Source organism: Puma concolor, chromosome B2 (genome assembly GCF_028749965.1).
Source record: "Puma concolor isolate L17-30 chromosome B2, mPumCon1.1.hap2, whole genome shotgun sequence".
Taxonomy (NCBI): domain Eukaryota; kingdom Metazoa; phylum Chordata; class Mammalia; order Carnivora; family Felidae; genus Puma; species Puma concolor.
The window spans coordinates 23,179,880-23,204,568 of record NC_141671.1 but is presented as its reverse complement, the minus strand read 5'-3'; the positions used below and the strand labels follow the sequence as shown (position 1 = coordinate 23,204,568).

The window sequence follows — 24,689 nt, the reverse complement described above, 5'->3', positions numbered from 1 at the left end:
GGAGGCACCTCACAGCCAGCTGAGGACCAAGGCAGAGCCATCCAGAATGTGGGCTGAAAGCAAAGGGGAAATGATCCTATTGTTTGGGGACAAAACCAATCAATAGTTTTTTTTCACTTCTGCCATTTCAAGGAAAGTTTTTTTTTTTCCTCGTATATGTAATTGCTTTTGCATAAAAGATTCATTATTTGTGAGCCAGGTACAGAAGCTGAGTTCCCCCTCGGTTTCCTGTGAGCCTCTCCGGTTCTGTGCCCCAGACCGTAGTATTGAACTGATATGGATTTATACACCCAACAGCTGGCTTCAGAACTTTCTGTCCAACCTTTCCAAGCAGCCCAGATTGTAAAACTAGAGGTAAACAGGCAGGCCTGTTTGAGACATCCTGAAAGCCACTATTGTAACGGGGTAGCTTTAATCCGGAGGTAGCTGACCTTGATGTGTGAGTACTGCATGAAGAATGACATTTCCGGGGCGCCTGGGTGGTGCAGTCGGTTAAGCGTCCGACTTCAGCCAGGTCACGATCTCGCGGTCCGTGAGTTCGAGCCCCGCGTCGGGCTCTGGGCTGATGGCTCAGAGCCTGGAGCCTGTTTCCGATTCTGTGTCTCCCTCTCTCTCTGCCCCTGCCCCGTTCATGCTCTGTCTCTCTCTGTCCCAAAAATAAATAATAAACGTTGGGAAAAAAAAAAAAAAAAGAATGACATTTCCAGTAACCTGACTCTCCCGTACAGAAAGCAGGGAGAATTTAGTTTGGGGGAGCGATTTAAGTTGGAGAGACTCTCTGGACTGGAAAGGGCATTTTAGATTCTGCCTGTCATGAATAAAGCATCAGAGATTTCGGTTATGGCACACATGAGGATGAGAGGAGCTCATGGACTGGCCTCTCTAGGTCATGCTTGGGATCACCATGAGGTCATGTTCAAAGGCTTCCCAGGTGAGGCTTATAGTGGGTCTCTTACATCCTGTAGAAGTCTCATTGCCTTGACAGTATTTTCCCATATTTTCAGGTGTGAAAACCTTCTTCAGTTTTCTTAAGAATAGAGAAGCATAGAGACTATATTTTTAAATGCTATTAATTAGATTTAAAAACTTTAGAATACACTTCTTATGGCACCACTCAGTACATATTAAGATCACTTTCTACGAGCTCAGGACTCCCCTGGAAAATGGTGAAAATGACACCTGAGCTGAATTTATAGCACCTGGAAGCCTGCCTAAGGAAGACTGGGAGGAACAGGGAGGTTATTCTGTTTGTCTTATGTCACCGAGCATAGCTCCTGGGCTGTCGTGGATGCTCAGAAGATGTCCACAGAAATTAGGCAAGTTTCATATTGTTGATGATAACAGGCTTTGTTTCCATGAACCTTTTATGCTGTTGAAAATTGATCTCAGCTTCATCTTTTAAAATAATAACCAGCCATTGGTATGCCCTTTGGCAAGCCATGTAAACTCTTTTGGCCTCAAGTTTTTTTCTTCTTTCCATTGAAAGCTTAGCTAAACACTCTTCACCACACCCTGAGCTGGGCACTGAAGTCTTGTTCAGAATCTACCTTGATAATTAGATTTTTTTAAACCTTAGATGGAAGTAAAATAGACATGCAGAAGCTAGCAGGCTTAAAAAAATATAATGCTTAATGGTTAGAAAGTTTAATCTGTTTACTGCTAACCAACAGTAGGCAGGGGAATGCTAAATTATATATAACATAATCCCCAAAATCTACTGTAATGGATGCTAATGTGAAAATGTATGTATACCAATATGTTGAGTTTATGCCGTATGAACATGTGGGGTGGGATGTGTCTGTGGCTATTTTGCATTCTTGCCTTGTATGTTGGTCCAGTTGTTTAAACATGTCATAAACACCAAGTCAGTGGTACTGTCGCCAGGTCTACCACATTGCTACCAACCATGCCAGGTTTCATGGGGATGAAGCTCTTTATTCTACCTTCCCCGCTTTTTTTGCCATCCGCAGTGAGGATCCTTATAAATTCAGGTTAATCAATACTGTATTTCCTGCTTCCCATCCAGAGTTTATTTTATACCCTGGATCAGAGGATTCATATTTCATCTACTTTGCAAAATAAATATTAATAATAATAATGTTATTAATGTGCTCTTTGGACACGATACCATCCTATGAGTTTACTTTTACATATATCAGATCCAGTCTGGCATTCGTCTTTATGTTCTCAGGATAAATGGTTTTCGGCTTAAACAGCCACAGAAGCGGCTGTCAACTGTTGTCAGCTGGAACCGATGAAAGAGAAAAATGCAGCATCTGAAGAGCAACTTGCAAGATGGTCTAAATATTTTATTTTCATTTTGGAAGACCCTCTCCAGATTTACCCCTTCACCACTAATCTTAGAGCAGCCTGATGACTTATGGGGAATCCATCGTTTGGCTTTTACGTGGAGAGTAACAGATGAATGACTGCTTCCCGGCACAGGGCTGTTTAGCAGGATATTAATGGGCAGGGTGGCTAATCTGTTCACATTGTTCCTGCAGAAGTTTTGCAGTGCTTTGGGGAATCATCTATCCTCAGCAGTTGCAAGATAGCCTGTTTTCAAGTAAACCTAGGATAAAGATCTAGTTATTTATTGCTGTGTAACAAACTGCCCCAAAACTTTGTGGCACTGACTGTATTAAGTGCACAAATCCTTGTCTCTGTGCTGCAATCCTTTGAAGGTTCAAAGACTGGGAGTGGCTTGATGGCAGGGTGGAATCCTCGAGACTGGCAGCGGGCCTTGGCTAGGACTTGATGGGATTTGGGCTGGAGAACACCTGGCCCTCTCCACATGGTCTGAGCTTCCTCACCATTGTCATCTCTGGACCTTTAAACTCCTTGTATATGGTAGCTGTTTTTGTGACCTAACCTCAGAAGTCACATGGGCTCACTTCTGCTGGCCTCTGTTAGTGGAAACAGTCATAGAATCCATTTGTTTTCAAGAGGAGAGAACACAGCTTGCACCTCTCAAAGAAAGAACTATCAAGGTCACATTGGAGGAAGCACATGTAGCATGGACGATATCATTGCTGCCACCTTTGAGAAAATGATGGTGCTATATTCCGTGCACAGATTTCTGTAAAAAATGAATAATGGAGTTCTCTGGCTAAAATGTGTTTATAGAATGTGACTAATCCTGGAGTTTTTATTGCAGATGCTAAGATCAGTGTTGGTGGGCCTGGTACTAGAACAGTAGCTCTGAGTGCTCAGTTAACAATAGATACCCAACACATGTATTTTCTAGATACTTAAAACTTAAAATTGAGCCAAAAGAGCAACTGCCACTCTGAACAATTAGGTTCTAGGAACAATTAGGTTCTAGGAACAATTAGGAACTAGATTCGCTTCTTGCTTGAAGCTTCCTGATGTTACAGTGCTTAGAGTGTGTAGGAAAAATAAATTCCTTCTAATTAAAATTGCTTGGGATTTGATATTCATTTAAGTAAGAAGTTTATTAAATAATTGAGTTCTCTGAAGAAATATTTGGTCTTCTTGATCTATGTAGCCCTAATAAATAAAATCAGATAAGAGGCCGAGTGTGAATGTGCAGAATAGACTGTCAATTCGATGTACATACATGTCTCTCTTCCTATTGTAAAGAGGACTGTCAACCTGTGTGGTGCTTATGAATTCTCCTTTAATGAAAGAAGAGAATGGGAAATGCCATGTAAGTTTTTATACTTTTTAATTTCTTGTTTCAATTCTGTTCTTTGCTCTGGAGCAATTTCCTCCCTTCATTCTCATGAAAAGTAAGGTAAAGACGTCACTCTTACTCAAAAGCTGGGTAACTGTGTAGTCATCACTGGGGTTTGTGTGCCCCCGCAGTTGTCACTGGCATTTGTGTGCCCTGAGCCATTTTGGTGAGCATAGATCCCAAAAATAATCAAAAGCTTTTAGATCCCAGGGTGCTCTAAGAACCATGCTAAGAATGTATCGTGCATTACCACAGCAAGCCAGGAGCTGAGCTCCTGGTCGGTGTGCTGGGATTCCCAGGGAAATGTGAATTCACCACTGAACTAGCTAGCACTCACGCCCTGGAGCTAAGTGATGGCAATGTCTGAAATCTGGGGGAAGCAAGGCTACTATACTCCCTGTGTGCAGTACACTGAGTCACAACTTACATTGTTTTATTTGGTCTTCACAATCATCCATGAAGGTAGTGGCTTTTCTAATTTTACAGATGAGGAAATTGAAATTCTTGGAGACTGAGTAATTTGCAGAAGGTTGCACTGTATGTTAGTAATAGAGCCAGCCTCTTCAGCTACTTACAGTGGTTTATACAGGTTAAATTAGAATCATTCCTTCCTTTCTTAGAAAAATAAACCTACTAGAAAACTCAGAAGCCATAAAGGAAAAGAGCGATGAATTTATCCACATAAAAATGTAAAACTTCTCAACAAGTGGATCAAGAACATATAACAAGAGGATGGGTGGGGAGGGAGAATTGACACACCATGATAAAAGACCACTTTTCTTAATGTAAGAAAGAGCCCTTGTCAGTCAGTGAGAGTAAGAAATACAGACTGCTGGTAAACATAGGAAAGTGTGCTCAGCCTCACTCATGGTTGGAGAAATATACAAATTAATAATTATGACTAACACTTTTTCAGTAGTTAGATTGGTAATGATCCTAAAAGTTGATAATACTCAGTGCTGTCAAATGTATTGAATAACAGGTTCTATCCAGCTACATTATTTGTGGAAGTACAGATAGGTATAATTCTTCTGGAAGGCAGTTTTCATGATAAGTACCAGTATTGAAAATACACTCACTCTTTAACCCAGAATTTACTCATCCCATAAATATCTTAATAGTGGTATTTAAAGATGTGTGGGCCAGTATGTTCATTGCACTGCTTGATATAATGCCCAAAACTGTTCCTCAATTGAAGACTGAGTAAATAAATTTTAGAATGTTCATACTACAGAACACTAGTTGTTATTATAAACAATTATATCCAACAATAAGAAAAGATGAATAAGACATGTTGAAAGAGCATTGTATAGGAGATTTCATTTTCTGTTTTTTGTGCATAGATAATATCTAAAAAGACACAAAGGAGATTGTTAACAATCGTTACCTCCACAGCAGGGGACTAGAATTGGGGATATCTTTATCTCTTCAGTTCATACCACCTTCTGTATAATTCAGAATTTTTACTATTAGCATATATTATTTTTATGATAAAACAATAATTTTTAAAAATCCAGTATGGAAGACATTCATTTATTAGGCCCTATTTGCAAGATGCAGCCCATATAAGTGGATCATCCTGGATTGACAGATAGAACTTACCCAACCATAGAGAACAGATATCAATGATTTAATAAACAAAAGGTAATAAAAATTTCAGCCAAACCAACTAGACTCTCTTGGGAACAAGTCTCTCCAGCTAGATGAGTTTTTCAGTTTAGCAGAAATAGGAAAAAATAATTTTGGGGAAAGCACAGCTTCTGAGATGTCATCCAATTTCATGTATTTTAATGCCTTTTCTCCTGTTTACCAAAGTAACACGTTCATTGTCAGAATTTGGAAAATACCAAGAAACTCAAAGAAAACAAATTAAAACCTCACTAGGGCTTTATTTTTAATGGGCTGTAAAGGTAGACACAGATGACTATGTGATTATGTCTAAGCAGAAAGAGATGTTTGGGTGAAATGACCAATTACAATGAGTTTTGAAATTTCTTTTGAACTGCATTGTATGAGAGGTAAAGGAAAGACTGAGGGGTAGAGAATAGGAGGCTGTCTGAGAGTCTCAGAGAACTAAAAGCCTTCTTTGATTTCCAGCCAAGATAAGTTCACATCTGCCACTGAAGGGAATCCTAACCCAGCATGGCAGAAAACTATAGAGATGAAAAGACATCTAACTCCGTTGCACAAATGAGAAATTTGGGTCCAGTTTATTCAGTAAATTTAAAAATATTTATCAAGTACACAATGCAGTGCTCTTTCCACTTCGTGATAAGTGAGGCAAGAATATTTTCTGAGGACTCTGCTTATTATCCATTTGAGAAATAAGTATGACTTTGAATAAACAAAGACAAAATGATGAGATACCACTAAAGTTGATGATTCGCCTTCGAAGTGGTTTCAGGTCATCCTTTTAATACTGTGCTCACACCCAACCTGTTTTACATTCATTTGCAGACTTCAAATATCTAATTTCAGGGTGAGGTTTAGCTGAGTGACATTAGAGCCCCCTGAACCTTCTCCGGTTTGGTGTGAAAAGTGAGAAGTCTGAAACGAATATCAAGCTACATCTTCAACTTAAAAGCAGCAGTTATTTTTTTTTAATTAAAAAAAATCACCCAATATAATTTGAATCTTAACAATAGGTTTGTGTCATGCTTTTTAGTTAAAACTCTGGATGTAGAAAACTGGCTTTGAGAGAGTTGGATTAAAATAGAGAGCAGAGGTTAAAGCCAAATAATGATGCCTGGTTCTTGCTACCCATGATATGGAGGAACAAGGGAAAAAAGAAATAAACACTGTGGCCAAGAATACTTATTTTAGAACTATCTTACTTACAAGAAGGAAAGCTTCAGGAGCTTAGGAAATCCTTCTGACATGAGGCCTTGTGAAGTTTCCCCACTGGGCCTGTGGGTTACATGAGTCATTAGTACTAGGATCTTTCAGAAACACCCCCCCATCCTTGGTCATTAAGGAGGGCACTTGTTGGGATGAGCACTGGGTGTTATAAGTAAGTGATGAATCACCGAGTTCTACTCCTGAACCAATACTACATGATATGTTAACTAACTTGAATTTAAAGAAATTAAAAAAATATACATCTCTAACCTCTTCCAACAAAATGAATAATGGGAAAAAAATAAAAACAATGAATAAAAATCATATTTACTTTAAATCATTTTAAAAAGTTCATAAGGAAGAGAAAATACATTTATAGTACTGTATTGTACTTGTTAAAATATTTGTATGTAAATGGACTCATGTAGTTCAAACCTATGTTGTTCAAGAGTTAGCTGTAATTCAAAAATTAAATTGCTTAAAAATTATTTTTAGTGAGCTCAACTTTTAATTTTTGCTTGATATGAGAAAATAACTTTTAAATAACTGCTAGGTATTCATTTGGATATTGTCAACATTTTTTTTTTCTTTTCAGCACTTGATGTAATAGATTGAATAACTTTTATAGAATTCAATATCACAAACTGTTAAACAAACAAGCAAACAAAAGGAATATCCCCCATTCTAAATAGAATTTGGACAGTTCATCAGCAGGCTCACCAGGCCACCAGGAGCCTCAGATCACCCCTGCCTGGTTGCTGGGACTGACCCACACAGAGTGAAGCCACTTGATCAGAGTATCCATCAGTAGAGATTGGCCAGTCTAATGTTTTGGTAACAAATAACCTGAAGGTCTCTGCCACATAACCCGACAAAAGCATATTTCTTACACTGAGAGCTGGGATTTCCCCTCTGGGCCGCTACTGGGACAGCCAGGGAGGGAAGAGTGGGCATGATTGCCGGCTTGGCTCACCCCACCTGCTCAGATTGTTACAGGGCCCTCTCAACTGCAAGGAGCAGACAGGAGGAAGTCCCCCATGTGCCTCCAAAGAAAGGAGAAGTGATTGATAGGTGAACAAGGAGTCTTTTCCACAAGGAGAATTCAAAGGCACTGGCATTCACACCCCTGTTGTGCTTTTCAATTACTCAGACTGCCCGGAAGGACCATGTACCAAAGTAGACTGCAGTTTTATACGGTCTTTGAGATGCTACTAGGGCCTTGTACAAGTGCACCCCTTAGCAACAGCATTAATGGGTGGCACTGAAGAAGGTAGGGTTACTTCCCCTAAGTGAGTCTGCTACCAGGATTCCTTGAGACTCCCCTGTGCCCCTCTCTTGGTCTCTGTCAGTAGCTTCCTCACTGGTCTCCTATCCCATTCCCTCGCCTTGAAATCTACTGAACTAAAGCATGCTTGATTCATCTTTAGAAAGCTCAGCTTTGATTATATCACCCCCTCACATAGGTATTTGGTGGTTTACCATTGTCTATGGTTTTGCTACTGAAACTAGTCCATGGGCCAGCGGCATTCCCTGGGGTCTTGTTAAAACACAGAGTCTCAGGCCCCACTCTAGACCTACTGAATCAGAATCCATGTCTTAACAAGATCCAGGGATTCATGTGCACATTCAACTTTGAAAAGCACTTATCCGGGGCACCTGGGTCAGTTAAGCATCTGACACTTGATTTCAGCTCAGGTTATCATCTCACAGTTCATGGGTTTGAGCCCTGCATTGGGGTCCATGCTGACAGTGCAGACCCTGCTTGGGATTCTCTCTCTTCATTTCTTGCTGCCCCTCTCCCACTCGTGTGTGTGTGTGTGTGTGTGCACATGCTCTCTAAGTAAATGAATAAACATTTTAAAAAATAAATAAAAAATAAAAAGCACTTATCCATAACACTGGTTCTCAGACATTAGCACATTCGAACTACTTGGAGGCTTTTAAAAATTGCTAACACCCAGTTTGCAGGTCTGGAGTGAGGCCTTGCACCAAGATTTTAAAAAGCTCCCAGGTGATTCTATCATGTAGCAGAATTTGAGAACCACTGCTATACAGGGACCCAAGTGACATTCACAGCCACCATTAGTGTGTTCCACAGAACCTTCCCAGTGGCATTTCACTGTATTTTGGACTGGACTCCAATCCTCCAATGCATTCTACACTTTTATAGAATGTGCAATTCCAGTCTGTTATCAGAATTCACCAGGCATTATCTGTGTCTTCCCTAATGACTGCAGAGGGCTTAGGACCACCACATCTAAATTTAAAATGCCATAACTACAAGTCATGGAAATCCAAATACGTTAATTTACTAAATTGTCCATTTTAAGTATTTTCCTGATGGATAGAATTTAAAACTCAATTTCCCCTGATGACAGCAAGAGGTTACCTTATTATGTTATCATGTAACATAACGGGTTTTATTCTCTGTTGAACATCAAAAATACGGTAGATAATGAGATGGATGTGTTTACTTTTAAGTAACTTTGAGGGTTATATACAGAGGGATCTTTTTTCAAAACATGTAGCAGTAGCTGTGATAATCTGCTTTTAATTATTCTCACTGCTTCAACTTACTGAACTTGTGATTGGTGACACATGTGTGAGAGACACCTGGCTTTGGGGATAGAATCAAATAAAGACCCTCTTTGTTACCTTTCCTATTGAACTGAGGATGTCAGACATACAGACATCTACAAGGGGGTTTTTCCTGCCAGGCCCGCAGTTCACATAACAGAGCCCCACTTTTGTGGGGAACACACTCCTGTCACCCCATTGCTAACGTAGAACCCTGCTCATAGGTAGATCGTGTTCCTTCCCGAATGGCCTCCAAAGAGAGAAATACCTTTCTTTCTGCTTTTATATGAGCAAGGTGTTAATTTTCACCAAGACTTTTATGGGCACAGCAAGCAGTAGTTGCCTTTCCGTGTGAACATTAAATAAGATTCAGGGTCTGAAAAGCCTACCTCAGAGGCTCAGAGGATCTATGGGATTTGCTGGGCCGTGGCAGACAAATGGACTGCCCATCTGTGACAAGCTTGCAATCGCGGTGGGCCCTGGTGTCGGGAGGGACGGGATCCTCTAATTCATCGGGATTACCTGGGCTCTGCTCCTGGCAGCCTTTGGAGAGTTAGAGCCTCGCGTGTGCCTGTCTCTGGAAAGGCCATTGGTGACACATGGGGAATCCTGATATTAGCAGCGTCTGCCTCTGGCTGCCGGGCACATTGCCCTCAGCATGGGGCCCTGCACAGCCTGGAGGCGGGCGCTTGTCCATTACAGAAGCCTGCAGGTGAAACTGACATTATTGGTGAATACGAATGGCTGCACTTGGGCCTTCATATTGGCTTTTACCAGACGAGGGACACACACAACAACTTTGGACAGGGGCAGAATAGAGGACTCCAGTGACATTTCAGAAACTTCAGAATCCAGAGCAACTTGCTGATGTCAGGAACTGACAGTCACAGTGCTGGCAATACCTTTGCTTTGCTTTTTTCTCTGGCTTCATCCCTAAAAGAATAATAGAAATGGAGAAGAATTAGTCATTAAATGGAGTAAATTAAAAGCAGGGAGCCGTTAACTTTATGTCAACTTTAAGATAACATCGGTAAATAAAAGGGCTAATTGAAATTCTTGGTATGTTCTAATAACTTTTTATTAAGTTATTTTGCACTTTAGCGGTTACTCGTGGCATGTGGTTGAGCGCAGCGCTCTTCGTTACTCATTTTTATTAACGCACAGTAAATATTAAAACAGATCTTGGGAGCAATAATGAGGTGAGAAATAGATGTGACTTGTCAAATATAAAGTAAAGCAGTTCGTAATATGTGTGCTCTTATCCCATTTTCAGATTCATACTGGCTACTTCTTAACCTAGTGTAGCCTTTCTCTGACTTCTGTTTTATTATATTGTTGTTCTTGACATCTTGCCAAATTAGAATTTTGTGCTAACTTAAAAAATGCACCCCGAAATCTGGGACTTTCGAAAGCTCATGGTACATATCCCTCTTCAGTGTTTTCGTTAAGAGTAAGCAGTGGTGCCTGGGGGTGCTCTGTCGGTTAAGCGTTCGACTTCAGCTCAGGTCATGATTTCACGGTTTGTGAGTTCAAGCCCTACGTTGGGCTCTGTGCTGACAGCTCAGAGCCTGGAGCTGCTTCAGATTCTGTGTCTCCCCTCTCTTCTCTCTCTGCCCCTCCCCCACTTGTGCTCTGTCTCTCTCTGTCTCTCAAAAATAAATAAATAATATAAAAGAGTAAGCAAATCAACAACAAAAAACTTTTAACATTTTTCTCCCTGTTGGAAATTATGTTTAAAAAGCATAAAGCTTTTTAATTGTGATCTTAGAAATATTTTAAAGTGTTCTTTTAGCAAACTACATGCTCAACCAGATTTCCAGTAATATTTTCTTTAATATTGAAAAAAGTGGCAAACTTTTTGAGGAGACAGTACCTGCAGAGATAATGACATCTATTTTGATCAACCTTAATTAATTGGAATGTTCTATGAAGTGTATGTTCTGACTAGTTCAATATTTTTTGTAACAAGAATTAATACAGAAAACCCTTTTAGTTTCTGTTCGTATTTATCTTTCTATGGTGACGTGTGTACCTTCTGCCTTAGTAAGTAGATAAAATTTAGCTTTAACCTTTCTTTGAAATAATTGAAATGTTTTTCTGATAGGCCACCATCACAGATATTTCTAGAACTTGTGGAAAGGCAATTCACTAATTTCATGAATTAATTTAAGTCAGCTTTTATTGTAAAATTTTAGAAGGCTAGGAATTTGGGGCTAAGGTTGGACTGTCCCTAAGTCATATTTAAGGACTTTTTATTTGTTTAAAAACAAATGCTCAGTCTACCATCTTCTAAAAGTGAAATAAGACAGCAAAATAAAGCTTGTCTGAGGATTCTGGTTCCTTGGATTTTACTTAATTAAGACTTTTGATGACAAATGTTTTGGTTTTCCCTTTCCTTCAGTATACTGCCATGTCCCCAGAGACTGGGGACTGAGATAATGAGAGGTGGGAGGCCTAAGCTGGATGGCTCCCATGGTGAGTCCTGCAAGGGACTGGTGGTTCAGGAAGGCCCGGCTGGGCTCCTTTCTTGTGTACCCTCTGGTTGTCACTGTCCCCACAGTTGCCCCTTGAGAACACCAGAAAATTTTACAGAGCTGGACTTTGGCAGAACTTTCATACCTGTTGGTCTGGTTTAACGGATATTGGTTTTTCAAGATTTTTTACATCCTTCTGCTTCAAAACGAAATGAGGTCTTCTCAGGCTTGAAAACTTCCACAGGCAAAATTTAAAGGAAGGAAGGGAAGAAGGGAAGGAAATTACATAGGGACATATTATTTTCCTTTAAATTCCCATTTAATAAGATTCAGACAATTGTTAAAAACAAATGTAGCTGTCAGGTCTTGTGGCTTGTATGTCGTGGTTCCAAAGAATGATGAACCTCCGGTAGGCCCCTGCAGTGGCGGGTTTTCATCCTGGGTTATGATTCTAAAGGCATAGATTTAATTCTAATCAAACAACATCAGTTCAGCTCAACACATTTTTGTTGTGTGCTTCCTGTCTGCTAGGTGCTAAAAGGTCCCCACTCTCTGGTGCTCAAGATCGAGTACACTGCTTTGTAAAATAAGTTTCGTGGATCCCTGGGGGTCTCTGGCAGGCATACTAGTGGGTCTGTTGGCAGTTGACAGTTTTAGAGGAAATGTAAAATATAAGATAATTGAGATTTTTGCAGGTTCCCATTGTATTCTTACTAATGGGTCTATAGCAGGTATATGTTTTATCCCACAGCTCTGGATATGAGACATGACACCTTCCTTTATTTGTCAAAATATGATTTTATCAGTCTCCTACTCCTACCTCTACCCCACCCCACCACCACGCCTGCCTCTTCCACACACATACACCATATCACCTGAAGGCCTTGCAAATTTGGGAAGGAGCACTCTGCAGCCACAGCACACGGGTCATAGCTGTGATGTGTTCTGTGTCCAAGCCTGGATCTCTTGAAGGCAGACAGGTCCTTCTCTGCTTCTGTGCAGAGCTGGGCATGAGGATCTTTCCCAGGACTCCAGAAACTTCAGCTTTTGCTGTTGAGTCCACACTGCATCCCTGAGCTCTCCCAGGGGTCCTGCCACCCCCTGGGAGGTGCTATGCTGACATGGACCACTGGCTTCCCTTTCTCTCAGGACCCTCCAAACCTGCTGCACTTTCATTGTCTGTGCCCCCTATTCTGCCTCAGACCCAGCTGCCTCCCTCCCCTCCACCCGCAGCCTTCCCTGGGAAATCCTGTGTCACCTCCCTTCAGTGAGAAACACGGTGCTGGGCTCTCCCTTCTATGACTGATAGGGATGATTAGAGGGTTTAGTTTTTCTTAATTTTAACACCGGTCAGATTTTTTTTCTTAATACATCATAGTGATAAGGGGCATTAAATATTTAACATACACTCCAAGCACTGTCTTATTTACTTCTCAACTATCTACAAATGTATTTTTGTCTCATTTACAAGTTAATATTTACATATACTAAATTTGCCCTTTTCTTCAGTGGTTGGATCTTGGGTTCAGAATGACTCATTGAAGTCCAAAAAAAAGGGGGGGGGGTGGATAATATGAATCCTAGAAATCAAATCAACATGCAAATGGTAATAGTCCACAGGTTTATAATGTGAGCATGGATGGTCAGTCTGCAAGTCGGATGATTTCCCAAAAGCTGCCAAAAAAAGAAACATACAAATAGGAAGTATGATAATGAATATCTAAAATTTTGAACTTATTTGCACTGGGAGCCATTCAGCCCCAGCTTTGGTAATTATCATGGAATCCTGGTAAATAGTTTCCTTCTCTGTAAATGCAGATGATAATGGAACTTACCTCAGAGTTGTTATAACGAATAAATGAGTTAATATATATGGAATGCTTATGTACACACTTATGTGCTGTCTGTTATTGTTATTGCCATTTTTATCAATGTTATTAACATAAGGCAGGCATAGTGATCTCTATAAGCTTCTTGCGTTTTTCCAAACAAATGAAAATATTGATGCTATTGGCACACAAGTGGTAAATGTTGTCATTAGAGATGAAGACGTGGGGGCGCCTAAGGGGCTCAGTCAGTTGAGCTCTGACTTCGGCTGAGGTCATGATCTCGCAGTCTGTGAGTTCAAGCCCCGTGTCGAGCTCTGTGCTGACAGCTCAGCTCAGAGCCTGGAGCCTGCTTTGGATTCTGTGTCTCCCTCTCTCTCTGCCCCCCCCCCTGCTTATTCTCTCTCTCTCTCTCTCTCTCTCTCTCTCCCTCTCCCTCTCCCTCTCCCTCTCCCTCTCCCTCTCCCTCTCCCTCTCCCTCTCTCTCTTTCCCTCTCAAAAATAAATAAACATTCAAACAATTTTTTTAAAAAATGATGAAGAAGTGACCAGAATTGTAGCAGTTTCACTCAAGAGTTGTAAAAGTTTGTGCAAGTTACAATCTGGTCAAATAAACCATATAGTCAACATAGCAGATGTGTCAAAACTCTGAAATTTTCAAAACGTGAAATTATCATTTTTTTTAAGTCTGCAACGTTAAGTATTCGAAGATCCATATATTCCAACTTAACATGCTCAGAGGAAAAGCAGAGCGAGCTGCTGACACAAAGTCCTCTGCTGAGTGATAGTGCAGGCACCACACGCTCTTGGTTGTGTATACTGTGAAGGGCAGTTCTGCTCCATGAATGTGTCAGCTTCCTGCTGGGGCCACTGATGTTCCTCCCCACACAGGGGCAGGGTCCAGGGTGAGGAGGAGGATGGTGGGGATGGGGCAGGTGGATGAAATACTGGGTAGCTTTCTCTTGTATCTGTCCCCTCAAACTCAAGCCATGAAGTGACGTCCATTATTTAATGATTATTCCAGGCATGCTGTAGATTGGAAAGAGTACTTACTTTCATTACTGATCCACCACGACCTGACCAGAAGGAAGGGGCTTCTATCCAAGAAAGAAACTGCACCCAAATGCCGGGGCGACACGCTGGCAAGCCCTGGCAGAGCATTGACCACATGCTTCTTGTGTCCTGTGTGCACACAAGCCCCCCCCTGCCCCAAGAAAGAATGACAGTGGGAGAGAGACCGTGGGTACTGTACTTCCCTGCTCTGTCCTGAGGCCAGTTTTTATTTTATTTTATTTTTTTAATTTTTTTTCAATGTTTTTATTTATTTTTGGGACAGAGAGAGACAGAGCATGAACGGGGGAGGGGCAGAGAGAGAGGGAGACACAGAATCGGAAACAGGCTCCAGGCTCCGAGCCATCAGCCCAGAGCCTGACGCGGGGCTCGAACTCACGGACCGCGAGATCGTGACCTGGCTGAAGTCGGACGCTTAACCGACTGCGCCACCCAGGCGCCCCCTGAGGCCAGTTTTTAAAGAAAAGGGTGCTTGCAAAGAATTTTTGTTCACTTATGTCAAAATTTTTATTGAGATATAATTTATATCCTACAAAATGAACTAATCTTAATTGTTCACATCTTTGAGTTTTGGCAGTTGTATATACCATGTATCCACCATCGAAAATAAAACATAGGACATTTCCATCACCCTAGAAAGTTCCCTCCTGTCCCTTCCCACTACTCACCCCTCCCCTCCGAGACAGCCACTCTAACTTCAGTCACTGTAGGGGAGTTTTCTCTGCTTTTGCACTTCGTAGAAATGGAATTTGATTCATTAGCTTCATAAGTTTTGAAGTAAGAGTTCAGGTAGAAGGATTTCCTGGTGACAGGGAGCATGCTGGCAGAAAGCCTTTCTGTGATTTCAAACACTTAACAAAATCATGGAGACATATTCAGCATTTTGAATAGCCTGAACCTGTCACTGAAATATTACACTTTTTAACTCTGAACGTAGGATAATAGAATTCATTAAAAACAAAAACAAAATCAGAAAGGAACTGCAGTGCAAATGGCTTCTTATCTAAAAGTTTACATCTTTCCCTGTGTTTCTTTCTCTGTAGTCATGGGAAAAGGAAATCTGGAAGCACTGAAGGCCAGAGTTGCTAACTACATCCAAATGCTACTATAGGAAGTACTTTGTAGAAAGAAAGGCAATCAAAGGATAGATTAGGAATCGGCCCACTGTCTTCTTCCTCCTGAATCAGACACATTTAACCTTCCAGTTCCTGACTGTTTTCTGCTCATGGATGTAAGATCTGACTGATCTGGAGATAGTTTCCAATGAGGAAATTCACAGTGACCTGTGGATTGATCCCCATGCCTGCCGCTAACAAAGCTTCCAAACACTTGCCCTTGGGCCAAGCCACAGTAATTGGTCTTCAGGATTTTTATTCTGGTAGAAATAAAGAGTACTATTAACAATCAGGGTAATGGTTATAGTTAACATTTCTGAGACTCTGTGGCAGATAATTTCTCAGAGCATCACTTCCTATAATGCTCCCCATGTGTCAGCTTGCTGTCCCCAGCATACATCGAGGGAACGGAGGGGCTTAGTGAGCAGCATGGCAGAGCCATGGCATGCACTGTGGCAGGGACCCCAGGGTTTGTGGCTGTGAATTCCTGCTCATGAACACAGACACCAGAGAGGGGGCTGTGGCACGGGCTCACCATCCCTGCACTAAACAGGTACCTTGCTGAGAGGGTTCGTGCTGACAGCAGCCAAAAATAATATTTACTTTAAAAATAGTTTCAGTTTTGTTAGCCAGCATTTCTTCAACTTTTGAAAAAAATCACGAAATAATCCGGCCCATCTATGTGATAAACGCCCTTAAAGTGGCCCTTGGATGCCAGGAAACCTTGGTCCACCAGAGAAGTTAAGGTTTGATGTAGCTGGGCCTGGCAGGTAGGAAGAGCAGAAGTTGTTTCAGTCCTGTGAAAATGGAAGTGCCAAGGGTCTTAGTCTTTAAAAACTGGGGAATCTCCCTCCCTCTGCTACTCTCCTTGTGGCTTCCCTTGGTTTTTATGTAATCTCTCCCCATCTAGGCCAAAGGCATCACTTGGGATAAGAACAGGGAAGTATGTTTAGGGAACCCCTCTTTTTTTTAGTTAGTTTGTTTGTTTGTTTTGAGAGAGACTGCGCAAGTGAGGGAGGGACAGAGAGACAGGGAGAGAGAATCCCAAGCAGGTTCTGCACTGTTGGCACAGAGCCCGACACAGGGCTCGAACTCATGAAACCGCAAGATCATGACCTGAGCCTAAACCAAGAGCCAGACGCTTAACCAACTGAGCCCCCCGGGCGCCCCGGGAACCCCTCTTTCATAAGTTCCTCTGCTGCCTTCTGGGTGTGCTGGCCATGGCCAGACTCACACAGCACCCCTGCTGCTTTGGCTGGCTCTCCAGTTTCTGATTCCTCTTCTGCCATCCCCTGATGTGAGGCTTCTCTCCCTCCTGCTTACCCATTCCTCCAGCATCAGTAGCGACCCTCTTCCGACAGCTCCTCGCTCTGCTTCCACAGCAGGCTTGTCTGCAGAGCCTCAGCCCCACATCTCCAGCTGTCTGCACCATGGGTTGAACATACATAAATGGGGCTCATTTTGACCTTCTGACCTCTTACCCTTCTAAATGGCTTCAGCCTTCTCTGCGTCACCTGGGCCTAGGACCTCATCCTCACCTACCCCCCCCCACCCCCGTCTCCTCCCATCTGCCTTCCTTTCTCTGCTCACTTTCATCCCTGCCTTTTCCTCCTTCCACCTGGATTGTCAGCTCAGGGCACTCACGTTCTTGTTACCTTCTGTTACAGCTACTACTTCAGCAGCCTCCAACTTGCTTCCCTTTGCCTGTATCCTGACCTTCCTAATTCATCCTAAACATCGCTGTCCAACTAATCTTCCTAGAAGACAGACCTGGAAACCTCCCTGCTAAGAAATGCATGGTGGTTCTCCAGTGTCTCTACCAAAACCCAAGTGGCTTATTCTAATGTCTAGGGCCCTTTCGAGTCCACCTAGCTTAGTCAGCTTGTGTTGCTATAAGAAGAATACCATAGACTCAAGGCTGAAACAACAGACTTTTATTTCTCACGGTTCTGGAAACTGAAAGTCCAAATCAGAATGCCAGTATGGTTGTGTTCTGGTGAGGGCTCTGTTCCTGGCTTCCTCACATGGCAGAGAGAGAGAGAGTCTCATCCCCTTATTTCCTTATAGGGGCACTAATCTCATCATGGCAGCTCCACCCTCATGACCTCATGTAACCCTAATCTAACCTCCCAAAGGCCCCATCTCCAGATACCGTCACATTGGGGTTGGTATTACAACATATGATACAGACATTCAAAGCATAGCACCGTCATATTCTCAGTGTTATTTCCTTTTGTTTTCCCACTTATGTAGCCTCTGCTCCATCCCTGGGATTGTTCCTGCTTAAACACGGGCGAGCACCTCACCTGTTGCTCATGACTGTCATTCTGCATCAACCCCTCTCTGCCTGTTGAGCTCTTTCTTGCCTTTCACTAACCATCTTGAATGCTTATTTCCCAGTCTCTTGTGCTCTCTCCCTCCTCTGAACCTCAATCACACTTTGCAATTGATTCCTTGTTGATGATCATTATCTTAGCCTTCCCTATGCAACAGTGACAGGATTATCTTCTTCCCTCCATTAGATGGCAAGCTTTCCAAGGGCAGGGGCTGTGTCTGGGTCACTGTCACATCCCTTGCACATCCCTTAATTCAAGGGCAATAGCTCTTGAATTAAATGTGGCCAGTGCTGACCCCATTAGTTCAGATACCCTCCCCCCATTCCACTTCCAAGAGCCTTGCAGGTCACTGGGCATGGCTGACAGCCTGTGCTGCTTACCTGCCATGAATGAGCCCTGAGAGTAGCCAGTGAGGCAGCTCTTTTAAACCCAGAGCTCTGTCAACTGTTGGGTTTCCAACAAGGAAAACCATATTTAACCTGCCTTTGAATGAGAGCTTTGGCTACTATGCTTTTGTAGTAAGGAAGCCATTTGCTAATACTGGCCACCTTTTACCTTCCCTGTGTGGTTCCTTATTGTTTACGACTGAGAACTGCATTCAGCATACTCCCGCCATCACTCTTCCACTATTCACTCTCTTACTACTTCTTCAGCCTTGAGATTTGCCAGATGTTGCTGGGCGAGATGATTGGAAAAGCAGTTAGAGCTTTTGTGAGACTTTGAGGCATTGGGGGAAATGGCAGTCTTTCCATCCATTTATGAAGCTCCCATTGTTTCTATCACTGCAGTCAGGAAGCCTGTAATAAGGACTCAGCAGATACAGCCTTGCTTTCTCCAAAGTGCCTTGACGAAACAAAATGTTCTGCTTTAACAAAGGCACAATCAGCCCAGGACCTTGTAAGTGCTTGTTCTTACTCACTTTTATTCCTTTGTGTGTCCTTTCCCGCTTTCTTTTATTAGTAACGTGCTTGATATCATCGCCCTGTTGCCATATTTGCTGAAAGAAATTAATGTGTCCTCGTGGTCTCCCGTAGACCCGTCTGCGGCTAGCAGCGTGGGCCGACCCCACGCAGTGCTGGCAACATGGGTTTCACTCCTAAAAGCAGCTTCTCATTAACAGTTGGGGAACAGCCATTATTCCAATAGTACATGGATTTGAAAAACAAATTCAGCATCTGAGAGTGAAGCAAAGTCCGAAGTTCGCTCTAAAACAGCGCCAGGACCTCTGACAACACATTAAGAATCAGAAAACCTTGATGCCAGTACTGGTTTCACCTCCTCCACATGTATGACCTTACAGGAGGCTTAGCTGCTTATGGTCAGATTACAGACCATTGAGATCATCTCCTCCAACCCAGGCGCACAGACGTGCTCAAAGTCACACAGAACATTCTGCAGGATAGTCAAGACTAGAACCTCGGTCTTTTTAGGTCTAATCCAGGCATTTCCTGCTCATGAAACCTTTCGAAACACAAATGTCTTCCTTAGGAGTAGATGGTGAGGAGCACCTCCCCCACTTCCTGAGGTAGAAAAGGGCAAATGAGAGCGCATGTGTAAATCCACCATGAAGATCCTGAAGTACTGTACTTTTCCTGTACAGGAGCTCATTTCCCTGCTTTTGTGCACCCAGCCTCCCAGTGCACATCTCACACAGGCCCCGCCATGTCCCAGGCACTTTTTTAGGCTCAGGGGGCCCCAGAGATGAACAAGGCTCAGTCCCTGCCCTCAAGTGCCCCACATTCCAAAGCAGAAGGCAAACATTTTTTGGGTAATCGCGGTGCAGAGGATACCTGCTCTAATTAAGGGATGCATTAAGCACTGTGCAGCACAGAGAAGGAATGCATTGGTTATTAATTCCTTATTGTCAGGATATATGCCTAACAAGGAAGGTGACATTTGAGTTAAACCTTAAAGAATGTGCAAGAATTCACCACGTGGAGCACATGGGGACGATGTTGTGGGTAGAATGAAAACTCACAAGCCTGGAAGTTTACGGTGTGTTTGCAGAGCAGTGAACAGTCTGGTGTGGTGGCAAAATGCCCAGGCAGAAAGGTTTTGTACATGGTCTTCTAACTAACAAGCAGTCATTGTGGAAAATACCACCCGTGTTTTGTTAGAAACTTCCATTCCTTAGATTGGCCCAGGAATATGGAATTTCCTTATGGTTCAAGCCTAAATCTATATATCTATATTCAGATTGATTCTGTCCTTCTTTGGCTTTTTTTTTTTTTTTTTTTTTTTTGGCCTAATTTCACTCTATCTGTATTTGAGATTAGAGGAGCTCTGCTAGCCAGCCTCGGTCATTTCTCAGTAGATTCCTACATGGTCAGTTAGCTTCAGCTTGTCCCTTCGTCTGCCAGGACACAGGAATTCACAGGCAGGACCCCAGGCAGTTATCCTGAAGGGAATAGGGTGAAACAAGGGGCCACCATTTGAAGTACTTCAGTGTAACTTAGTAGAGATCATGGTGCACCCACTGAGTGCAAAAGTTCTGCAACAAACAGTTGCCGAAACTGAACTCTGGGTGCTGCTCCTTGGCAGCTTTTCTACTCTAGGTGCTACTTCCCCGCCCCTGGTTGAAGGAGGACAGAAAATGTGGTCGCATTAACTGGCGTAGAGAGGAGTCGGTGGTTCTGGGTTGCAAGTTACAGGTAGATCTACCATTTGGGGGAGGCCGATGTGCACCATGAAAAGAAAATTCCCTTTGCGATATTTCTGATTGACAGTGAATGACACACTTACATCTGAAACATATTCTTTCCTTTGGTGGAAGTCTCCTAAATTTTAAAAATTTGTTTGCAAGTCGTTAACACCTGTGTCACAGTTTTGGGAATAAGGCTGCTAAGGCCTGAAGGCAATGGAATTGAGACCCAGAAGAAAATGATGGTTTCCTATTTATGTTCCATAAGGATGTATACTGCAGGTGTGTGTGTGTGTGTGTGTGTGTGTGTGTGTGTGTGTGTGTGTGTGTGTACAAACGTGCATTGTGTCACTCCCTCTGATATAGTTGAGATGTAGGGAAGACTCCGAGTAGAGCCCCAGGGGGGCATTTTCAGCCATGATTTTCCACCGTCTTCCCTTGTTAGCTGAGTGAGTTTCTCAGCTATTGGTGAGTGCTCATATTAACCAGCACTTCTCGGCTTGCCTAGGATGAAGGGAAAATCGTATGAAATCAACTGTTCTCCTGTGGGCTATTAAAGCTGCTTTGACATGTGCGCATCACTCAGGTGGGCTGTTTTCACTTAAAATCCTTGGTCATCGCTGGCTGACACAGGCCCTTGGCTCCTGAGGTGTGCCTGGTGAGGCAGCCCTCTCCCCAGCAGCTATCTGATCATGCTGTAGCTGTGCAGGAAGGCATTTTGGCTTTCTCAGCCTCCCAACTTCATACTAGTTAGGTTTGACACCTCCAGCACCCTCATATGTGATGTTAGACAGGTTCGCCCTGCTCATATGATGCCATGTGGCCCAAGCTGTGTTCCTCACTTGTCAAGGAGATGACTCACTGCACATCACTGATAACACTATTGAGTATCCCAGGAAAGTCAATCACAAATGGTTCTAAATGGGACCGTTTATATATAGTGAACTTCAGAACTTCGGCTCAGGCCAAGATAGGGTAACAGAGAGTGAATTCACAACATTGACAAGAAGGTGGCGAGTTGTGTACCTGTAGGTGAGGATGCACTGTGTTCCCAGAGGTAGCGGTGTTTTGGTCATAACACATCAACACATTTCTGTTTCAGTTACCCAGCCAGAAGAAGCCAAAGAGGTTATGCAAGTAAACTGGAAGAACACTACCCATTTTAGCAAACGTTAAAAATTTGTAAATTCTGGATATTATAACAATTTTATTTTAGGTTCATTCTTTGGTAGGACATACTTGCTCACCTTACAAATGGAATGGAGGTCTGGAAAGATGAACACTTTGGAAGATAAATTGAATTACCACATTGATTTTCTAAAGTACGTGACGATCTTACACATCCATAGCATATCAAATGCCCATACCATTCAACATTTCTGATTGTCTTGCTGCACGTTGGTAGGCCCAGGGGGACGAGCAGTTTTCAAGTGGCGAGGGTGCTGAGTATCACAGCTCTACGTCAGCTTTCACAGGAGCCTTTGCATGTTTGGACCGGCCACTGCAGATGTGGGAGAGGCACTTTGACCCCATGGCCCCAGGGGGAATCTGGCACGAGCATGGAGCACCTGCCCAGCCAAATGGCAGTCCATAGCGCAGAGCAGAAGGGCATACATAACACGGTCTTGCTCTACCATGTTTTTCAAAGCCATGAAATGTAGTCCATATGTTTAAATCTCTCCTTGGCTGATTGCCTTGTGCAGTTGATATGTACAGTACAACAAAATAAAAATAAAAAATCTGTTTTGGAGCAAACTTGAATGAGAGGGAATGCCGGAGTTCTGTGTGGAGAGCGTGTGTGAGCATATAAATCCCCTTGTGTGTGTGCGTGTGTGTGTGTGTGTGCGTGTGTGTACGCACGCACACACACTCAAGCTGTGCTTTCGGAGTGCCATTTATAAAATATTTATCATGGTTTTACTGATTTAGGTTCATGTAGAGCCTTTGTTATTGAAAAGGAGCCACAGCACTTTGCTAATTTAAGATGCTAAGTGGGGGTATAAGAGTGAGAACCACAGATGACTGCGTTTGAATCCAGAGGGAAAGCTGGCAGTCCCATTAACATTAGCAACAAAATGCGGCCATCTCTGGGTTGAGCCAGTCTTATTCAAAGGCATCACCGAAGGAAAGGGGTCTAGAAGGATCATCTGTGGGCTTTATCCTTTTTTGTCCCAGCACTTGTGGCCTTTGGGGGCTCAGCCAGACTTTCTTCTGGCATGAAGCTGATTACTGCGGCTATAGTTGGTCTCCTTATATCTCACTGCTCCTCCCAAATCCCCATCTGTAGCCTGAAACCAAAAAGAAAACTCACTCACTCACTCACAGAATGCAGAAACTTTGAAGGATAATACCTCATATTAAGGAGAATCCTAACAATGGAGAAACACAAAGCCAACAAAACATCAGGAAGTGTCAAGAAGCTTTTATTGAGCATCTACTACTTGTTCATAATTACTGTGATTTCTGAGGGAGATACTGAAGAAATGGATGCTCCTGAAGGAGCTGATATAAGAAAACAAAAACAGTTGAGAATAATAATACGTAACTGTTTACTGAGCATTTCATACATGCCAAACACTCTTCCACATGCTTTAAATGTATCAACCTCAGGGTGCCTGGGTGGCCTAGTCAGTTAAGCGGTCAGGCTCTGGATTTCAACTCAGGTCATTATCTCTCAGTTCCTGGGATTGAGCCTCGTGTCCGGCTCTGCGCTGATGGCATGGCACCTGCTTGGGATTCCCTCCCAGTCTCTCTGCCCCCACCCCACCCTTGCTTGCCCTCTCAAAAATATATTTAAAAAAACTTAAAAAATAAATAAATAAAAACAAATGTATCAACCTCATTTAGCCCATATATACCTAGGTTCATGTAGAGTCTTTGTTATCCCCTATATTGTCCCCATTTTCCGCCAGGAAGCTGAGATTCAAAGACATAAAATGCCTTGCCCAAGGTCACACAGCCAGTAACTGACAGAGCCAGGATTTGACCCAAAGGATCTATGATGGAGCCTACACATGTAAAAAATTTACAACACATGATCTGTTATCACCTGTATCCTTACCTACTCCCTCCCCAACATGAATTCTTTTTTTTTTTAAGTGTACAATTACATGGCTTTTAGTGTATTCTACAGAGTTGTGCATCTGTCAATTTTAGAATATTTTTATAACCCCAAAAAGAAAGCCATCAACCCCCATCCCCCAGTATTGTAACCCTCCCCACCCCAGCCCTAAGCAACCACAGATCTACTTCTTATTTCTGTAGATTTGCCTATTCTGGGCATTTCATGTACATGGAATCATGTAACGTGTGGTCCCTAGTGACTGTTTTCTTTCACTTAGCATAAAGCTTTCAAGATTGATCCATGTTGTAGCATGTGTCAGTACTTTGTTTCTTCTTATTGCTGAATGATGATAATAATAGGGCGAATAAATGTGGAGCATCTTTTCACATACTTATTTCTCCACTTATTCTTTTGGAGCTAATCCCGTTTCATCCATAAACACCCATGTATGTACCTATAACAAAACAAGCAAAAAAGCGTTCTTCAAAAACCGTAACCACAATATTTTTATCACTCCCTTAAAAAATATTTAATTATCAAATATATAGTCAGTGTTCAAATTTTCCTGTTTTCCCTGTTTGTGTCATACTTTCTTCTTTCAGTGGTTTGTTGAATTCATATCTAAACGAGGCCCATGCTTGCATTTGGTTGATACATCTCTTAGGTCCCTTTTTGTCTATGGTTCCTTTCTTCCTCTTTTCTTGGTAATTTTTGTTGCTGAAGAAGTTAGGTGGTTTGCCCTATACAGTTTCCTACATTCTAAAACTTTGCCAGTTGCATCCCTGTGGTGTCATTTCACAGGTTCTTCTAGCCTCTGTATTTCCTGTAGTAGTTGAATCTAGAGACTTCATCAGATTTAAATTTGACTGTTTTGTGGGGAGGCAAGACTACTTCACGGGTGGTGATCTGTACGTCTGTATGTCTCTCTCTTTGTACTGAGCACTGGACTGTACTGAGCTCACTGTACTGAGCACTGTCAGCTTAGCGTATCTATGATAAAGTTCCCCCATTGGCTTTTTTAACTAATGTTTTTGGCAACCATTGGTGAGC

At 42.5% G+C, this 24,689-nt stretch overlaps 1 protein-coding gene across 32 annotated transcripts in view; it reads left to right on the top strand.

The window, feature by feature from the left end:
- The window catches only part of FARS2 (phenylalanyl-tRNA synthetase 2, mitochondrial), a 626,558-nt gene that overhangs the window by 458,907 nt on the left and 142,962 nt on the right, over positions 1-24,689 (top strand). For 21 of the 32 annotated variants that reach the window (XM_086706367.1, XM_086706376.1, XM_086706365.1 and 18 more), the window contains 2 exons: positions 21,808-21,897; positions 21,981-22,336. The exons of 9 other annotated variants lie outside the window; for them this stretch is intronic. In XM_086706367.1, coding sequence (XP_086562493.1) covers positions 21,808-21,897; positions 21,981-22,236 — 346 coding nt within the window. In that variant the 3' untranslated portion in view covers positions 22,237-22,336. Of the gene's footprint in view, positions 1-2,191; positions 3,298-21,807; positions 21,898-21,980; positions 22,337-24,689 lie in introns of those variants that run through there. 2 more of the 32 variants (XM_086706381.1, XM_086706385.1) reach the window with 2 other exon arrangements.